General features: G+C 52.7%; 6 protein-coding genes across 6 annotated transcripts; 4 read left to right on the top strand and 2 right to left on the bottom strand.

Moving 5' to 3' along the window:
* Window positions 1-762: 762 nt before the first annotated feature.
* M421DRAFT_102106 (uncharacterized protein) lies at window positions 763-2850 on the top strand (the record flags this gene model as incomplete). Its single annotated transcript, XM_033586726.1, has 4 exons — window positions 763-1070; window positions 1121-1691; window positions 1738-2061; window positions 2107-2850. 4 exons carry the CDS (start codon window positions 763-765, stop codon window positions 2848-2850), a joined length of 1947 nt encoding a protein of 648 aa, XP_033447265.1.
* Window positions 2851-2889: 39 nt separating this feature from the next.
* M421DRAFT_422254 (tannase and feruloyl esterase) lies at window positions 2890-4859 on the bottom strand. Its single transcript, XM_033593104.1, has one exon. The coding sequence runs from the start codon at window positions 4728-4730 to the stop codon at window positions 3210-3212; it is 1521 nt and encodes a 506-aa protein (XP_033447264.1). The 5' UTR covers window positions 4731-4859; the 3' UTR covers window positions 2890-3209.
* A 738-nt stretch (window positions 4860-5597) lies between these two features.
* On the bottom strand, window positions 5598-8583 carry M421DRAFT_102104 (fungal-specific transcription factor domain-containing protein; the record flags this gene model as incomplete). The annotated part of the gene is made up of 9 exons (XM_033586725.1): window positions 5598-6165; window positions 6213-6456; window positions 6504-7202; window positions 7251-7255; window positions 7354-7522; window positions 7569-8044; window positions 8132-8195; window positions 8411-8486; window positions 8539-8583. The coding sequence occupies 9 exons, from the start codon at window positions 8581-8583 to the stop codon at window positions 5598-5600; spliced, it is 2346 nt and encodes a 781-aa protein (XP_033447263.1).
* A 2050-nt stretch (window positions 8584-10633) lies between these two features.
* M421DRAFT_422252 (uncharacterized protein) lies at window positions 10634-12565 on the top strand. The gene is made up of 2 exons (XM_033593103.1): window positions 10634-11803; window positions 11854-12565. Exons 1-2 carry the CDS (start codon window positions 10987-10989, stop codon window positions 12456-12458), a joined length of 1422 nt encoding a protein of 473 aa, XP_033447262.1. The 5' UTR covers window positions 10634-10986; the 3' UTR covers window positions 12459-12565.
* Window positions 12566-14520: 1955 nt separating this feature from the next.
* Window positions 14521-15939, top strand: M421DRAFT_422251 (N-terminal nucleophile aminohydrolase). Its single transcript, XM_033593102.1, has 2 exons — window positions 14521-14847; window positions 14955-15939. The coding sequence occupies exons 1-2, from the start codon at window positions 14634-14636 to the stop codon at window positions 15800-15802; spliced, it is 1062 nt and encodes a 353-aa protein (XP_033447261.1). The 5' UTR covers window positions 14521-14633; the 3' UTR covers window positions 15803-15939.
* Window positions 15940-16251: 312 nt separating this feature from the next.
* Window positions 16252-17471, top strand: M421DRAFT_6565 (uncharacterized protein; the record flags this gene model as incomplete). Its single annotated transcript, XM_033596254.1, has 2 exons — window positions 16252-16356; window positions 17160-17471. The coding sequence occupies 2 exons, from the start codon at window positions 16252-16254 to the stop codon at window positions 17469-17471; spliced, it is 417 nt and encodes a 138-aa protein (XP_033447260.1).
* Window positions 17472-17929: the final 458 nt, after the last annotated feature.

Genomic DNA, 17929 nt, shown 5'->3' with positions numbered 1-17929 from the left:
ATCTTCTCCTCGTCGACATGATCGAATGGTTGCTTGGGTATCATGCGATTCAGCGATCTAAGAGATCTTTCGATCTCGTTGGTGGATCCGGCCATGGTGCAGTTGTTTGGACAGTGGTAGCATGGCAGTCAACGAACGTGTAGCGCACAAGGCTGAACCTGGAAGAAATGGAGAGGATTCCGGCGATGACGAAGCAGGCAGCCGGCTGGTGAGTCGGGTGCATGTGGTGGCTGCCGGAGTGGCGGCTGCCGCATTGACCAGCGGGCCGGCGCAGCGCCCCAGGTTCTCCAGGACTCATCTCCAACAATCTCCCACATGCACAGCTTAGCCCTCCTCTTTGCTGGAGGACCTGCATTTTGTTCCGAAGAAGTATGCGATCGACTCCACAACGCTTGCGAAATGCTGCCACGGCGCGTGGAAGTGGGCTGGTGCAGACATCACAGCCACCGTGTGCAGCCTCCTCGCATCTGTGTGGTGAGGCAGTCGTTGCACACAACGTCAGAACACATTGCCAAGCCGCTATGTCGCTGCAGAGTCGCTCACTGGATGCGTTCGCCGCTGTGCAAGGCAGAATTGCGGCCTTTTTGCCTCGTTTGTCCCGTTTGTCTGTTCGCACGTGTGCCTCAGCTCAGCCTCGCCTGCTCAGCCCGCCTTGAGCATGCATGTCTCATATGGGGGCTGTTTGCAGCTCCTATATGCTGCTCAAACCCCTTTCTAGTTGTAGATGTTTGAATTATTTCCATTAGCGCCAGTACCGTCAATATGACCGATCGACGACTTCGCAGACCCTTTGCAGGGTGGACACCTAATCGACTCGACGAGCATGTTACTGATTTCATCAAACGTTCCGGTCTCAAAGAGCACAATGTGCTCTTCAAGAAAGGAGCTTTGCTTGCACAGTCCAAAACTGCATTAGACAAAGAAGAGACAGGCGACCTGGCACTCCAGCCCAAAGAACGAAGGGCTCTTAGGTTGGAGCACAGTAGTCGATTTCTAGATCGCTTCCATCAGCCAAGACGACTGTATGCGCTAGTCGTCTGCTGCTCCCTAGGTGCCGCTGTTCAAGGATGGTCTGTTTGCAAAACGCTCAAACCTGCGAACCAAGTCTGACTCTTTTCAGGGATCAAACAGCTGTCAATGGCGCACAAATCTATTTTAGAGAAGCACTGGGCTTACACGATGACAACCTGCTCGGGCTTGTCAACGGGGCACCCTATCTGTGCTGCGCGGTAGCCTGTTGCCTCAACTACCCCCTCAATAAATATCTCGACCGGCGTGGTGTCATCTTCACAACTTGTCTGATTAGTTCGGTCACCTGTTTGCTGCAGGCATTCTCGCAGAAATGGTGGCATTTGTTCCTGGCAAGATTCGCCCTAGGTTTCGGAATTGGGCCCAAGAGCGCTACAATCCCCATCTATGCAGCCGAAGCTGTTCCGGAGAATATTCGAGGAGCGTTGGTCATGATGTGGCAGATGTGGACAGCTTTTGGTATCATGTGCGGATACGTTGCCGGTGTTGCCCTTGCTCGTGTCGGGGGCGTCACTCAGGACATATGTACCGATGCCGCTCTAGCATGCGCCGACCACGTCCGCAAAAATGGCAGAAGTGGAGATTGTTCCGGCACCTCCTTCCAGCGCACTCTTCTCTCCAAGACTTGCAGTTTGAATTGGAGGCTCATGGTTGGGAGCCCGGTAAGCACTTAATACTTAAATTATCACCTTCTTCTGACTCTTGCAGATGATCTTGCCACTAGTGGTGGTAGCTTACGTCTATACTCTACCAGAGTCCCCACGCGTCTTGATAAAGAGGGCTAGAAAATGCTCCGACGAGGAGAGGGCTCCGGATCTGTATGAGAAGGCTTTCATGGCGCTACGGAGTCTTCGTAATGACAAAGTACAAGCGGCACGCGATCTTTTCCTGATGGACCATCTCCTGGCTGAGGAAGAAAAGATCATGCACGAGCAGAAACGGTTTCGGGAACTCTTTGAGCTTGGCCGGTGTCGACGCGCTCTCACTGCATCCGTCATTTGCATGTTCCTTCAGCAGATGTGTGGCGTTAATGTGCGTGTTCTCTGTGAGCAATTGATATTAGCTAACGTCGAGCAGGTGACAGCGTACTATTCCTCAAAGATCATGCGTGACGACGCAGGCTGGAGCGCGAACGACGCGCTCCTACTTTCAATGGGCTTCGGTATCATCAATTTTGTCTTTGCCATCCCTGCCATCTGGACTATCGATACATTTGGTCGCCGTAACCTCCTCCTGTTCACGTTCCCGTTCATGGCTCTCTTCCAAGGCATCATGGTCGTAGCTTTTGCTATCGAGAATGGAGTCACTCGACGTGTCCTAACAATCATTGGCATGTACCTGTTTGGCATCGCCTATTCGCCCGGTGAAGGTCCAGTTCCGTTCGTCTATTCGTCCGAAGCCATGCCTCTTTACAATCGTGACTACGGCATGGGAATCGTCACCGCCATCAACTGGGCTTTCAACTTCATCGTCTCTTTCACCTGGCCAGCGATGAGTGGCAAGGAAGGGATGGGCCCTTCTGGTGCATTTGCTTGGTACGCAGTGTGGTGCTTGATTGGCTGGTGGATGATTCTGCTCTTCGTACCTGAAACGAAAGGCTTGACTCTGGAGCAGCTTGACCAAGTCTTCGAGAAACCAACCAGCGAGTACGTAAAGCACGGCATGGATCAACTCAAATGGTTCATCGGATACTACATCCAGCGAAAACATCATCTATGGGTTGAGAGGCCAGTTTTCCTGAGACAGGAGCAGGTGGAACTCGTGGTAGACCCCTTCAGCAATGTCGTCATGGGCGAGTTGAATGTCACAAAGCGGCATTGAGCAGTGTGAGTGGCCTGATCTCAATTGGCGATGTTGTGAGAGGGGATTTCAGCATGCCCTATCGCAGGCTTTAGGTTGTTTCAGTGAAATTTGCAAATGACCTTCATGATGGAAAGCAAAATTTGTTGCTCGAGAACTTTGAACGGCGAGCAATTCAAGCTCTAATGTATGCCACTAACTAGCTGTTCGTACTGCCTCTCTCCAACAACAGTCGTAAATGCCCTATTTACGTTGAAGAAGTTCATCATTACATCGATTCTCAGTTCAGACCCACCTGCACTCGTTACTATCCTTGCAGTGATCTAGTCAGACCTGGTCGGAACCATGTCATCGGTCTTCACTGAATAGGAGCGTGTGCATCACTCGCACAAGTACGACGATGCAACAGCCGGATCGCCGCCCTTGTATATCGACGACAGCGGGAACAAGCACAGCTCCTTTTTCCAGCCCGTTCCGTTGACAGTTCGATTAGCAGCCAGCGTCTGCGGCGCTTTGCCGTCTTCAACCCAGGATACCAGCTCAGCCAGGGGATCTGTTGGCGCAGCACCCAAACCTCCCCTGCAGTGGTCGACACCTGGCGCGGAGTAAAATCGGTAGAAGTCTGTCGTATTGACGTCCAGCCCGAGCACTCGATTGTAGTAGTGGACCGTGCTGTTGAACGGTATCAGCTGGTCGGCCATACCATGCCATGTGATCATTTTGCCCCCTGAGTTCTTGAACTCAGAGAGGTCAGGGTCGCTGGTGCCGATAATTGACGTGTATTGCTGCACGGAAGCGTGGAAAGATGCATCCCAGCCCGCCCGAGTGTAATTGTACGGGTCGAAGTTGGGGTCTTTCTGGATGAAGAGCCTGTGCCAGTCTGTCGTTATGAGGAAGGGTTTACCGGTGCAAACTCCGCTCGCATCGCACGTGGTACCAACAATGCCGCCCAGGGGCGAACCTGGAGCGATGCCAGGGAATTGCAGTACTCCTTCCGCGTTCGTGGCCCCTCGCCACGTCTTCCTGACAATCTCCGCCGCTTCTTTCGAGATCGCGCCCGTCACATTACTACAGGCGTACTCTTGGCCAACGACGGTGCTGGGATCAAAGTCGCACTGGCCTGTCAGTCCGATGATATCGTCCTTTAGCCCATCGAGCTCATCGCACGCAATCGTGGCGGCAGTAGTGATAGCGTCCAGCTCGCACTGCGGCGGAAAGTACCCGATCTGCTGCATAATCCATTGAGGCCAGAACATAGCAGCGATGAACTCCCAGTTGACCGCCGGTGCTTGTGCCAGGATACCATCGTAAGTCCCAGGATACCGTTGCGCGAGCATGAGACCCTGACGACCTCCAGTGGAGCAGCCAGACCAGTATGATTTCGAGATGGGATTGCCGTAGTACGCTTCTGTCAGCTGCTTGCCCAAAACAGTCATATCGTTGAGTGCCACGGAAGCGAAGTTCTGCAATGCGTATAGGTCGACATTTCCCGGACTGTTCAACGCCCACGAGTCTGCAATTTCGCCAAAACCATCGTGTCCTCCGTCCGTCGAGACTGCAGCATAGCCCTGCGAGATGGCTGATACCATTTCAGAAGGGAAGCCAGTCACCCAGCCGCCACCTCCAACACCTTGGAATCTGCCGTTCCACGCGTTGGGTAGGCCGAGCCAGACCTTGATAAGATCACTCTGTCCTGGGTGCGTATAAGTGAGCGTGACATTGCAGAAGTCAATGGACGTAGATTCAAGGGTCGATTCAACGGCATCCAGGGTCAGGACGGAGGCTCCAAAAACGCTCGGTGTTGGGAGGACGCCGGCCGCACATTTCGACGCGACAGTAGTAATTGCTGATAAGAGAACAGTGGATGGTAAGAGCAGCAATAAATGGCTCTTGAGCACCATGATTGTAGAAGCGGTTTGAGGAAGGAGCGCTTGAAGAAGAGGTGTTGCTGACAGTGACCACGTTTATAGTTGTCTCCAGACGAGCAACGGCATTGACCATGATGTGAGACGATCTACAGTCTGCAAGGTTGGTCATCCGCTAATGAATTGCTAGACCGTTGATGGTACTTGGGCAAACTAGGTGCGACTCATTCACTCATGCTCATTTGTGGGTCTTCGCCAAGCCATGTCCGTGTGCAGTGACCGGCATGTCTCGACGGCCATTCTTGACGCAACATGAGGATCCTGTAAGACGAGCGCGCAACACTGATGACACAGGTGCCAGCCTCGCTACCGGCCCGTTGGTGCTTACCGCATCTACAGTGCCCCGCGGTTTCCCCACCTTCCTCGCTTCGAGCAGACCGGGTAGTATTTTCCTTGGAAGATGTCGCAGCATGCAGGAGTAGACAACACTCGCCTGCATGTATGCTAAACATCTTTTTGACACCAGTGGCATCTTGCTGAGTGAGATTGAGGTATTTGGAGTGCATTGGACGCCTGGATACAGGGATAAAGTGGGCTGAGCGCTTTCATTGGTAGACTTGAGATGAGTGACAGCCTTGTAGGACTACCATCGCAGGACAATATGATGGGTTGCAGATTCTCCATCGCCGTGCGACTTTCTTGCCTGTTTGGTGGCGCTACGTTTGTCAGCTGCGTCATAACAACTAATAGTGCGCAGACGTTACCTACTTTGTTGTCTGGTGTGAATGTGAACAGCTCGTTTACGGTTCTTTTCATCTTTCCGTGACGGCGTTCAATATGCGTAGTCGGTGCGTGTAAGAAGCTCGTTCTTGTAATGTGATCAGGTCGTGACTGCTAGGTCGCTCACAACTGAATGTCAAAGTTACCCAGGTCCGGCATCTGCATATCGTCGCCGGCTTCCATCAAATTCATGAGATAGCGCGATCCTGAGAACCAATCTTGGACAGAGTTCTGAGGCATGCCATTAGGAGCAAAGCCTACACCGAAAACGCCTGAGCCATGTGTATTCGCTGGATTCTGTACATTTGAAAATGAGTCCATGGCTGTTGGCATCGCAGTAGTTTCAGCGTAACCAGCCATTGGCCAAGCCGAGTTCGGTACAAGTCCAAGGGCACTAAGATAAGGATCGAACTGCGTCATGGTACTGACGTCCAGTTGCGTGCCGTCGGTTGTAGTGTAGATGTTGTTTGGCACGGATTGTGTTACATTCTGTGGCTGATTTCTCGCATCATTATTCTTAGCCTGGATATAGAGCTTTGCAACTTGCAGGAACAGGTGACACATTTTGTAGAGCTTGTCGGCGCCCTCGGACACTGTGCGGCAGGACTCAAGACTGGCAACGAACTGTTCAAGGGTGTCAAGATCTACCGTGTCGGACTTTTGAATGGCATTGCAAAAGACAACGATGAATCTAAGGCTGTCAGTAGCTGCGACAAGCATCAGGAATGGCGTCCGTACGGTGTGAAGGGTGCCTGAAGAATCGACCAGTGTATGTACCCTGTCCATAGTTCTTCATTGCCTTTCGTATTGAACTGAGCATTGCATCTCTCGTGAGCAACAAGTGCCGCTCTTGAGTATTCGAGACATTCTTGGCTGAAGGTCACGTTGTCGGTACTGACAGCACGCTGGATGAGTGCGCAAGTTGAGTAGTGCATCACAACATCTGCGTGAAAGAAAACATCTTCAACGCGTTCGAAAGAGCCTAGTAAATCAGCTAATGAATTGCTGACGGGCGTGCGAGCGCCATACCTTGAATATACTCTTCAGGCGGTAGTGATGTGCCAAACGGCTGTTGCACAAAACGTTTGCGTTTTGATGGTAATTCCGTATCGTTAGGACTGGTAGGACTGGTCATAGCCACCTTCCTCCTCTTTGACAAGTCTTGGCCTGTAGTCAAAGGCGTAAAGTCCATGACACTTGCTTCTCCCCGTTCATACCATGCCTGATTCATCGCGTCAATCAGGTTCATGGAAGTGCGAATGCGCTCCGCTGGAGAATTCAGGAATGCTGCAGGGCTGAAAAGCTTCTCATATGTCTGGCCTTGCACCTTCGCAACCTTAATCCAGTAGATCATCATTTGGCTAGCGCCAAGCGCCATAGCTGCGGGGGTGGGCGTCGATATGATCAAAGGTAATGACATGTCCCAGTCTTGAATGGCGCTTGCGCGACCCAAGCGCAGTGAGAGTTGCTTATCGAGCATGTAGATCATCCAAAAGAGATGAACCTTGGAGTTTCGCTCTTCTTCGTCATCGTTGTGGAAAGTTTGATAGCGATGGTAGCCCAAATCCTGACTCTGGCCAGCTGCCATGGAAGTCAGGACCCATGCAAGAGATGGCTTGCACATCTCAATAGCACAAGCAGCACCGAGAACAAGGGCCATGACGTTTTCATAGCTAGCAGGTATGAAGACATCAAGCTGGCTGATGGCGACCTCTAAGTGGTATTTGCCTAGACATAAATTAGTGCATTAGACACGTAACGCCGATATGTGCAGACCTACACTTGGTGGCATATCTACATGCGTGTTAGCACAATCTCGACCCTAAGACTGGTTGAAATGACCTACCCCCGAAGGACATTTTGGCCTAAGCCATTGCACCAGGGCATCGCAGAGAACTCGGTGAAGAGATTGTAGCCAACACCATATGCCAGAATGCGGCGCGGAGCTGGGCACTGAGCTGGGTCTATGTAGGCATCCTCAAAGATCTCGAACAAATTGCGCATCTTGAGAAAGGGGAAAATGACTGCGAACGCCATAGTCGGGTACTCTGCTACCATTAGAAATTGTGCGTGGACGTAGGCCATATCACCTACTGAAGGCCCTCTCGAGCATCTCCTTGACTGCAGACCATGGTGGTCGCTCAAGCTTCCCGGGATCAAGATCTGAGAGAGCGCGATTGATCAAGGAGTTCGTAGTGGAGGTCGTGGACACAGTGACATGCTCCTGACCTTTGACTATGTCTCCCAACGCGCTCAAAGCGGACCTGATCTCTGCGTTCTGCCCAATAGAGGGTGTGTCGCCAACAACTCTTGTAAGAAACTCGCGAGCATACCCAGACTGGCTATTGGTCGCTGTCTCGCCTTCAAATGGTGCAGGAGTATTGGCCTCGGTCCCCAAAGTTGGACTTTTGCCAGACCCCACGCGGCTGCCGACACGACAAACTCGAGATTGGCTGCTTCGCTCCGTAGAGTCTTTCTGTGGATCCAGATTACCCAACTTGGAGGCCAATTTGGAGAGGACATTTTCGATTCCAGACAGCCTGTCTTCGATGCGATCGATCTTCTTCTCACTGCCCCAGTTAACATCGATAGGATTGACTGCAGCATTCCGGCAGCTCGGCGTGAATGGAGATCAGGTAAGTGATGGTGCAACTTACTACTCTTCAGAAATGTGCACTCGCTGCCTGACTGTCTTCTGTACGGGTGCTGTCGTTGTACAAGCTTGAGGAATTAGCAGCTCGAGCGTTACGTTGTGTGATCGATAGTGTACAACTCCTGAAAAGCATAGTACAGCGGTGTAGTGTAGTTACTAAAGAGTGGGCACCCGATCACTGCAATCCGCTGGCTCGCTCACGTGCATGGGTAGTGTCCGATTGAGGCTCAAGTGGAAAACATGGCTCTGCGAACACAAAGCTGAAATCAATTCATGTACTTACTAAGTTTGCTTGCTTTGCAATTTGAACAAGGCACAGATCGGTCGCACCGGATTTTTCGCGTTCTGCACGAGTCGCACTGGTAGGACTGTAAGCGCAAATCACAGCGTACAACTTTGGCCTCCACATACCGCACGCCTAGAGTTCGAACCATCCAGGTCCATATCTTCGCTCATATTGGGCAGTCTGGCGAACTGATCGCGCGGCACCCGAAGACGAAGGGGTGGCTCGACGAAATTGTGTCGGGGCGGGCGCGCAGGGCTCCGGAACGCCGCCGACGGTGACCGCTGCAAGACCTATCTTCGGCCCTTTCGCAGCACTCGCCGGAGCATAGGACTGTCGACCTTCAAACGCCGCTATATTGCTTTGTGGATTCGACTGTTCGCGTTACTAGGATAGAGATTGGTGAATACGGGTTGCCGATGACCATGACAGGCGCAGTCCGAAAGTCAACTACGTCACTATGTGCCGTACACATACATTTCAATGATCTATGCGCAGAAACTAAGAACACACGGGAAATCACAGTCGCGTTCGCGAACAGGTACAGGAGCCGTTCTCCTAAAGATGCCAGCAGGCATCGTTTGCGACGCGTCAATTTGCGAATGACTCCGCCCTTCACTTCCACTATCACGTCCCGCCGCCTTGGCAGATGACACGTGCTGGCGGGAGCTTTGAGACAGCTATCTCCGCCCGGACAACATCGCGCTATAGGCGTTGGGTCTGAAGTCATAGTCCCACATGTCGAGTTCGCCGCGATATCTACAACTTCAAAAAACCCCTGGGATCGGAACCTTTTGCGGCAACAGGTTTACCGAACTTTAGGTGATTAGCGTCAGCGCATTGCGATCACACGTGCATTGCGATCACACGTGCACTAACTAATAAGCGAACCGCGTCTCTGTCTTCCAGACAGAGCAAAATCCGCACGTGACATGGACCCCGGAAAGGTTGGGCAGGATGTACTTGAAAATGCCAAGAGCGGCCACACTACAACCGCTGTCGCGCATCGTCTCAGCCTTATTGGAGACAATAACTGCATCATTATCTTTTTCAGAGGTAAGATCGCCGCAAGCGGTATCCACAAAGACTTGCTGGCCAAGCGTGGCGTGTACTACAAGATTAATCTAAGGCAGAGCCTTGACAGGCCGTTAACGTGAGGAGATTTGGTGCAAACATTCTCCCCAATTCTCGTTGCTGCGTCTCCTCCACTGCTCTCGACAATCTTGCGCTGGAGCAGAATGCAGACAAGGCAGGCTCAAGTTCAGGCCCAAAAGGTCGATGCTATGAGGGTTCTAGTAACAGAAGAGTAACAAAGTAAGGAGACAAAAACGCAGGGTCAGACATAGGGAAGCGCCGACTAGTTGGTGGCGATGCAGGAGGATGCTTGAGGGCACTGTGGCGGTGGTCTTTCAAGACCTCAGATAGGTATGTAATAAAGTGGCTAAGGGTTCGTGAACCAATGCCCTGTAGCTGTGTTTAAGCTTTGCATGTCGCCAAGGTCACATCAACCTCATGGTCTGTAGATTGATGCGCATGAGCAGTGGAACAACAGCGCCAGCTTCATCAGCGCATTCACATACTTCTGACTAGATACATGAATGTCACTGGATGGCCCTGGATGGAGCACTCCCGTAGTCGCGGCGGGCTTTTTCTGTCTCGCAACGGAAACTGCGAAGCCCGATCTGCGCTTAAAGCGGTTACAGCACCGGTAGCGCCAGGGCTCGGAACGTGAATCCAACGCGAATTTCGCGCCTCCTTACACGATCCAACTCCATCGCTGCATGCGTCAATCATCGAACATGGCCGCGCTCTTGATGCATAGCCCCATGATTCGACATTCGCGGCTCAATCTGCGCGGCTCAATTTGCGCGCCTTCAACTCCCGCATTTGGCGTGCCTGACAGGTGCGACGCTCATCTACCCCACACCACCCGTTGTATCTTCCAGACAGAGCAGAGCTGTAATTGTGCGGCCGTGGTTACCATGCTTCCGCTGTGATATCATCCAGCCGTGACCTGAAGCCCGTTGTGCTTCATCTTCGCTTCGGCTAGCGCCATCGTGTTTCGCATTGCCGCCATACCCAACCATGTACGAACGCCATCTTCAGTGAACCTATCGCATATCACGCTGCACATGATTACGCAAGGTACCCGTTGCGACCTTTCTCCTGCTCTCACAGTTCTTGTCTTGACTCTTTTTCGGCCTTGGTCATCAGTTTCACTGGCGCTGATCTTGGTCCCCGCGAGTCACTTCATAGGGTAAATGTTTGATGATGCCACTATCCACTCTTGCGGAAACTGGAGACAGCGCATGGAGGAGAAGTAGATCCAGGTGGCAAACTCCCAAGGCTGTCCACCCGCATCTAAAGCATTGGCAGCCCCAGTCTCTCGAACCTTCCTCCTCCCTTTCGTTCTCGCCTGAGCTGGGATGCAACTCCATTTGTGAATATCAGGCCGTATTTTCTTACTCCGTTGATCGGTCACTTTCTTATTCATCGTCCTTGGGACTGTCTTTTTACCAGCACACATTGACTTGTGGTGCTACTTGCGTGTACAACTCATTAATACAGTCGTCGAAATGGCATTTTACCCACGTCGGCGTCCTGCAACTATACAGGTTTTCGCGACGCATGCGAAGCGACAAGAGGCTGGTCTTGGGGCAGTTGGTCCTGGCAGCGAGGATGGGCCAGAAAGCCCAGATTCACCCGGCAGCAGCGCGTCATTCACCCGAGCCCCATCACCAGGTGACAGTTCGGATTCCGAGGATGACGAGCCACCAACGCCGAAGGAGAGTGTTTCGCCTAGCGGCGGCCAGGTCTCGCCAACATCTGCAGTAACCTCCAGGCCATCTGCGTTGCTTTCGACAACGGCCGCTCGATCGTCGAGGACAGTGAGTTACATAAGCCAAACCTCATCGAGTACGCTGGCCACGTCAAGCACGTCAACTATGTCAAGCACGTCGACTACGTCAAGCACGTCAGGCACGTCAAGTACATTAAGTCGGACAACTTCAAGCACCTTAAGGCCGAACTCCTCGCCGTCCTTTACATTGATATCCACGACACGGGGTATTGGCGCTGTTGTGCCACAGCCCACGGAGCCGGCAACAACAACAACAGTGAGAACTTCCGTAAGAGTGACGTCCACGATCTCGCTGGTCTCTCCTACCTCTCCTGCAACTTCCGTGTCCGCATTCACATCCACGCAGATCTTGTCCAGCAAGATTGCTCGACCGACACGACCCGCAACCACGACAGTCTCGGTATTGCTGCCTCCTCCTGCAGGTTTCTCGGGTGTTCCAGTTGGAGAGAACGACGCTCCACGACGGACACGTCCTCAGCCCACCATCATAAGCAAAGGCGCTGAGGCTGCCGCCATCACGCTTAGCGTTATCGGTATGTTGAAACCACCGCATGGTCTGTGAAGAATGATTAACAGATTTCAGGCGCAATCGCACTGGCAGTCGGCATCTTCCTCTACTGTAAGCGCCGCCGCCGCCGCCGCAACGAGAAACTCGAAGCCGAGCTCGAACGAGACGCAGCCAACTACGCCGCGCTACAGCGCCCAGAGACAGCACACATCACTACAACGCACATGACGCAGTCTTCAGACCGCAGCGACACGCTTTTCGGCCCAGGCTCTTACTCGCGCCCTGAAACAGCCTCAACCCACAACGGCTCCCGCATCCCCTTGTCGCAACCCACACCAAATCCCTTTGCAGACCCACCTCTCAACAAAGCATATGATGTTCTTGCCGGTCGGCCGCGCTCAACAACGCTGACAGACCGCGGCAGCTGGATTCAGAACCCCTTCAAGGATCCTGAGAGCGAGCGGTTCGATCCGTTTGGCGAACTGCAGGCGAAGGCGCGACGGGAGCGGGTTAAGCAGGTCGAGCTTGCGAGGCGCGAGGCGGAGCTAGAGAGGCAATTTGAGAAAAAGGAGAAAATGGGGTTGGGGCCGCCGGAGAGGGTGATGGATAGGAATGGGAGTGGGGTTACACTGAACGGGCTGGGAGTATTGGATCGGAGTGGTGGCGGCGCATATCGGTAGTGTAGGTTAGTAGAAGTAACATGAGTATGAAGCAGGCGTCCAGTCACGGTATTAATAAGATACAACAGAACGGGTAGCAGAGCATCTTGGAGCAAGCACCCCAGGACTTACTGCTATATCCTCTCCCCACCTTCTCGACATCAAAACTCGGATCTCACATGGCATTTGATCTCCTGCCATTTACAATTTTATCTCCTCGCAATGTTTAGTGGCTTCGGCTCCAACATCGCACGAGTAGAACCACCGAATGACCGTCTTCTCATAACCGTCCACATTGTTCGGCAAGGGCACGTCTTAGGCTGTCCGAGTCTTCGTCTGCAGCTCCCGGATGGGGGTTGGAAATGCAATGGTGATTGGTTGAATCGCCTTCGTCCGCGGTAACCGTAATGACTCTAAAGCCGCATCCTCAGCCGCCGCCGCGGCTCCCTGTCCATAATGCGGCAAATGCGGATGACACGCATCCCCAATTGCTACCGCTCTCCCTTTGACACAATACTCCGACGGCTCCCTATTGGATATAGTCTACAATAGCGGCGTCGCTGCAAGCTCACACAGCTTCCTCGCAACCGGATGAAGGACCTCCGTCAACTTCCTCAACTCCGCTCTTGACCCTTTCACGCTTCACTTATCAATCGCATACACATCATTCTTGGGCGCTGGATGCAGAAGCAAGCAGTAGAACGATCCACCTCTGTCGCACTGAGCGACGAGGAAGCATACACTGCGTTCGGGAACTGGTAGTAAATTAGCCCCTCCTCCTCACTCTCATACACGGCTCGAAGCTCCGGGTCGGCAACAATAGCCTCGCGCGCATGCATGAATCGGTATGCTTGGCGACCAGCCTGGAGAGAGGGTGTGGTATTGTTAGTGATTGCATCGATGAGCTTGCTGGGCACACCGTCTGCCACCACGACCAGGTCGCTGACTGTCTCCTTGCCGTGCTTGAAACCCAATCGACCGGCCGAGTAGTCCAGCGAAATAGCTTTTTGCCCCATGGGTATCGCAATCGGTACCTGCCCGTCCCCCGTCTGACGTGCTATGTACAACAACCCCTTATGGAAGGCTTGTGCGTGCATGATCAACTAATCGTAACTGAGCTCGGCGCGGTTGTACTTAAAGTCAATGTGGTGCATTTTTTCCGTGGTATCGCTGTGGAAGATGCGCTCTTGCATGTTGTGACCTGCATTTATTTTGACGAAGTTGAACCCCATTTGCCGATGATGCGCAGGATGTTGGCGCCGGTGGAGATGGCGTTCGAGAGAGTCAGTGTTGTTGATGTGGAGGCTGACGGGTACTTTTCGTACACAGTCACAAAGTGACCGGCGTTGCGGAGGGCGATGGCTGATGAGAGGTCGCCTTTATGAAGTGACCTTCTGTTTGTTGGGCTTATCGAGTTATCAGAAGTATTACCTATTCCTGCACCTACCACCGCGACTTTGAGTGATTGACCCTGCTCTATCATGATAATTACGCTGATCTGGTCTGAACGATGGTGTTGGAGGTGAGGCAGAGCGGTTCTCCACCAGATCGTAAGCACTACCGGCTGTATTAGACCCCTCATCTATGCAGCCAGGGGACACGTGAAGGACGTGGATAGGGTAGCATTTTGATCCTGTCGCATGGTCTCCTCGTAGCACGCGCTTCAACACCCATGCCTCGCCTGCACGCGAAACGATCTGTTCTGACAGTGCAAAGCTACCCATTGTGTTCATCGTTATTTCTTCGTCCTTAGGACCGTTGAAACATGATGAAGTGAGACGAAGGGAAGAGGAGCTGTGGCTGAGATCTGCACTTTCCTCCACCAGACTGCCGCCCCGCACTTTCCGTATGCCCCACCTCAATACCACCCCAACAGCAGCCCGGCAACAATACACAAGCTCATACCTAACAGGAGCATCATTTTTACCGTCTCTTCCACCGAAAAATAGCTTGGTCTCTAGGCGGCTATCGTGTCTGAGTCAACGTCTTCCACCCGACCTACCACACAGGCACACGTACCAGACTAGGTCACACGTCTCCGCACCGTATCACTAGCCACGCATACGCGTATAAGACGGAAGATCGAAAGGAGGCATCTATTCGTCTTTCGAATATATCATCCTCAATCTCGAATTCCTACACAGACATCCTCCGTCCCGTCCACGTCCACTGTATCTTACACGCACCAACTACATCATGTGTCGCTGGTTTGCATACATCTCGCCAACAGAGCCGTGCCTCCTGTCAGATGTCTTGATTACACCTGCAAACAGTATCAGCAAGCAATGCTCGGAGCACTACCTTCCTAAGCTGTTGCCACATGGAGATGAGAAAGAGCTTGATCAGACCTCGGATCAACTACTGCGGATGCGCAACTCGCTGTTGAACATGGACGGGCTCGGTGTTGCTTGTACGTGCACATTACGTACGCGCGGTCATGTTGCATACCTACCCACGGTCGCGTTTGACGGGATCTCCTGATGCTATGATTAATTCATACTCACCACATAGTTCTAGGGTACACAGAAGCGTCATCATCCTACGTTAAGCACATCACCGGCCCTCGACCAGCACTCTACAAGTCTCAAAGCCCTGCAATCAACGACTTCAACTTCAAGTCTCTATGCGACAACACCGAGACCCACTGTGTCTTGGCCCACATTCGCGCAAGTAGCGGCAGCGTCGTGACCCAGGTGAACTCCCATCCCTTTGTTTTCGGCCGCCACGTCTTCATGCACAATGGCGTGATCTCCAACTTTTCGGCTATTCGGCGCGATCTCACTGATCTTCTCTCCTACGACGCATATTGTAACGTCTTCGGCTCCACAGACTCCGAGCACGCAGCGGCGCTCTACATCACTAATCTCACTAACCATGGTGACAAGTCGACATGGGAGAAGGCATATCCGCTGAAAGCCATGTTCGCCGCCCTGTGCAAAACCGTCATCCAGATCCTACGACTGCAACACTCCAAGCTCGGCGACCAGAACACGCCCAACAGCCTCAACTTCTGCACGACAGACGGGACAAAGCTTCTTGCAATTCGCTTTCGCAACCACGCCACCCAGCAGCCACCAAGCCTGTACTGGTCCGAGTTCGCCGGCCGCACGCTCAACACGAAGTATCCAGGCCACCCGGACAGCAACAATTTCGTGAATGAGGAGGCGGTGCTGGACCAGGGCGAGAAAATTGGGAAACACACGATTGTTGCGAGCGAGCCGACGACGTATGATGAGCAGGAGTGGCATTTGATCAAAGCGAATCATGCTTTGTTGGTTGGGGATGATGGAGAGGAGAGGGAGGAGAGGATTGAGTATGACGGAGTGCTCAACGCGAAGGACCCGAAGTTTGACGCGAACCTATAGGGAAAGATAAGGAGGGGCAAGCGACACTTCTCTGTTAAATCGCAGACCAGGCGTTGTCAACTAGCATTATTACGCCGTCTTCCTTCTCCGCCTCGTCCTATACCGTAAGCACAATTGCAATGGTAACATCTTCTGCGCGAATGTCAACCTGTGCCCAGCGCATTACTTGGAGCGTGAACCGCACTGACACCACTATCGCGTCTTAGTCTGTTTCCGAAGAGGTCGAATCATTGGACGTGCAATATGTAAGGCCAAGTGAGCTGGCATATCCAGCTTATCCTCTCCATCCAAGATTGTATGTTCGTCGCTATGCCTTCATGCCAATATCCAGCCTCCGTATTCACTGCAAAGCAAGTCAGCACTTACCAGCACGCAGCATTGCATTACACTGGATGCTCTTGTTGCGAAGTCTCAGCGATAACAGTCCGTAAGAGAGGATTGGCATGACCATGGTGACACAGCCTAAAGGTCTTGAAATTTGCTGGAGCGAAGAGGTGTACAATGCGGACATGTGCTTTGCGGAGCCGCTGGAGGCGAATCGTGAACCCAGGCGGGTACGTTTGGGGGACGGCGGGGCTGGGGTTTCCATAGCGAGGGCTGGGTCAAATATCCGTCGTCACTGCTGCTCTTATATCATTCAGCTTACAAGACAATGTTAACAGTGTCGACGTCAGCATATTTCTGTCATTTTGGTGTGCTGATAGATAGTTGAATCATTCTTGAAGGAAGCCGCGCCGCACGTGCCATTTTGGTCACGTGGCGATAACGCATCTCTACCAGGTTCTCCTCTCCCCTCCGTACTCCACGACCGACAACCATGTTCTCAAACATTCCTGCATCCCTACCACCTCACACAGAGCCAACGCTTTCCTGCCTGATGGATGATAGGATCCCTAGAGCGCATAGACTTGGGCAACAAGGAGGTGGCCACCCTTGCAAAGGGGCGTCAGTGAACAAAGAAAGCAGAAGAGCTCAACGCATCAGATCACGATAGGTCAGCCAATAGTACGGCTTATCATTGGAGCATCTGAGCTGCTGAGCGCTGCCGGGGCCCGTAGACTTTAGCAGCCGCGACCATGCCCAGGTGGTTTGCGGCTCTTCTGCGTGCTGCACAGGGGCAATGATATGTACACCAACGCTCGTCATACCTTCAGCGTCCGAGACGACAATCGGCTTCGCGGTTTCGAGAGTTCATCTCGAGCCCTCAGACAGCTCTATTTTGCCATTGTTCTGCTAATAGCATTTGTATAGGCACCTCAAATTGTTCAACTGGCCGCGTTTCTTTCCTCACCTCTCATATAATTAGCACACAAGCTTTCTCGACCTTCCCACGAATTTGTTTGGCTGACGTGCAAAGGATACGGAATCGACCTCTTCGGCAGGATCATCACCTTTACCCAGCTCTGCGGTGCCGGCAACCTCAACATCGAGCCCCCTGATTACCACGCTTGCGCCGTCTGACGAAACAACTGTAGCAGCTCGTACCTTGACGACCACGGTGCCATTCCTGCCCAGCTCGGCCGCAACGGCCGCTACGCAACCCGCAACGGACAGCTCAAACGGAGCGCTGAACAGCAGTGTCATCGTCGGCCTGTCAGCAGGCATCAGTATTACCTTCGTCGTCCTCATCGCAGGCGCTGCCATCTTCGTGAAGCGCAGACGCCAGTAAAGTCACGACCACTTTCACGATGTACTACAATACGCGCCCGTCATACCCCACAACTCAAGGGCACCACTCGCGCCAGTAGTCACGAAGTACGCCCGCTGCGTTGAGACGCACGAAGCACCGTCAGACTCAGCCGTTTCACAAATTGGCGACTCCAATCCCGTTTTCGAGATGCATGGTATAGATGCGGATAAACAGACGAGCAGATTCGCCAGGCTAAACGGAAGATATTGAATGGGGAATGGGGGAGAGCAACGGAAAGAAGCGGTTAAGTTAAGAGAATGGGCAGGGTGTGTACATTCGACCGGATTGGTTGCTGCTACTGTACCCCTGTAGCCACACTGGCAACCGCCTACATATGTATCGATGAAATCCTTGACATATGCACACACAGCAGAGACGATTATCGATTATCCTACAAACCAAAGTCATGTCATCGTTTTCCAGCCCGCTCGTTCGCG

This window comes from Didymella exigua, assembly GCF_010094145.1.
Source record: "Didymella exigua CBS 183.55 unplaced genomic scaffold M421scaffold_19, whole genome shotgun sequence".
Classification (NCBI taxonomy): domain Eukaryota; kingdom Fungi; phylum Ascomycota; class Dothideomycetes; order Pleosporales; family Didymellaceae; genus Didymella; species Didymella exigua.
The sequence above is the reverse complement of the archived record's forward strand: the minus strand, read 5'-3'. Positions and strand labels throughout refer to the sequence as shown.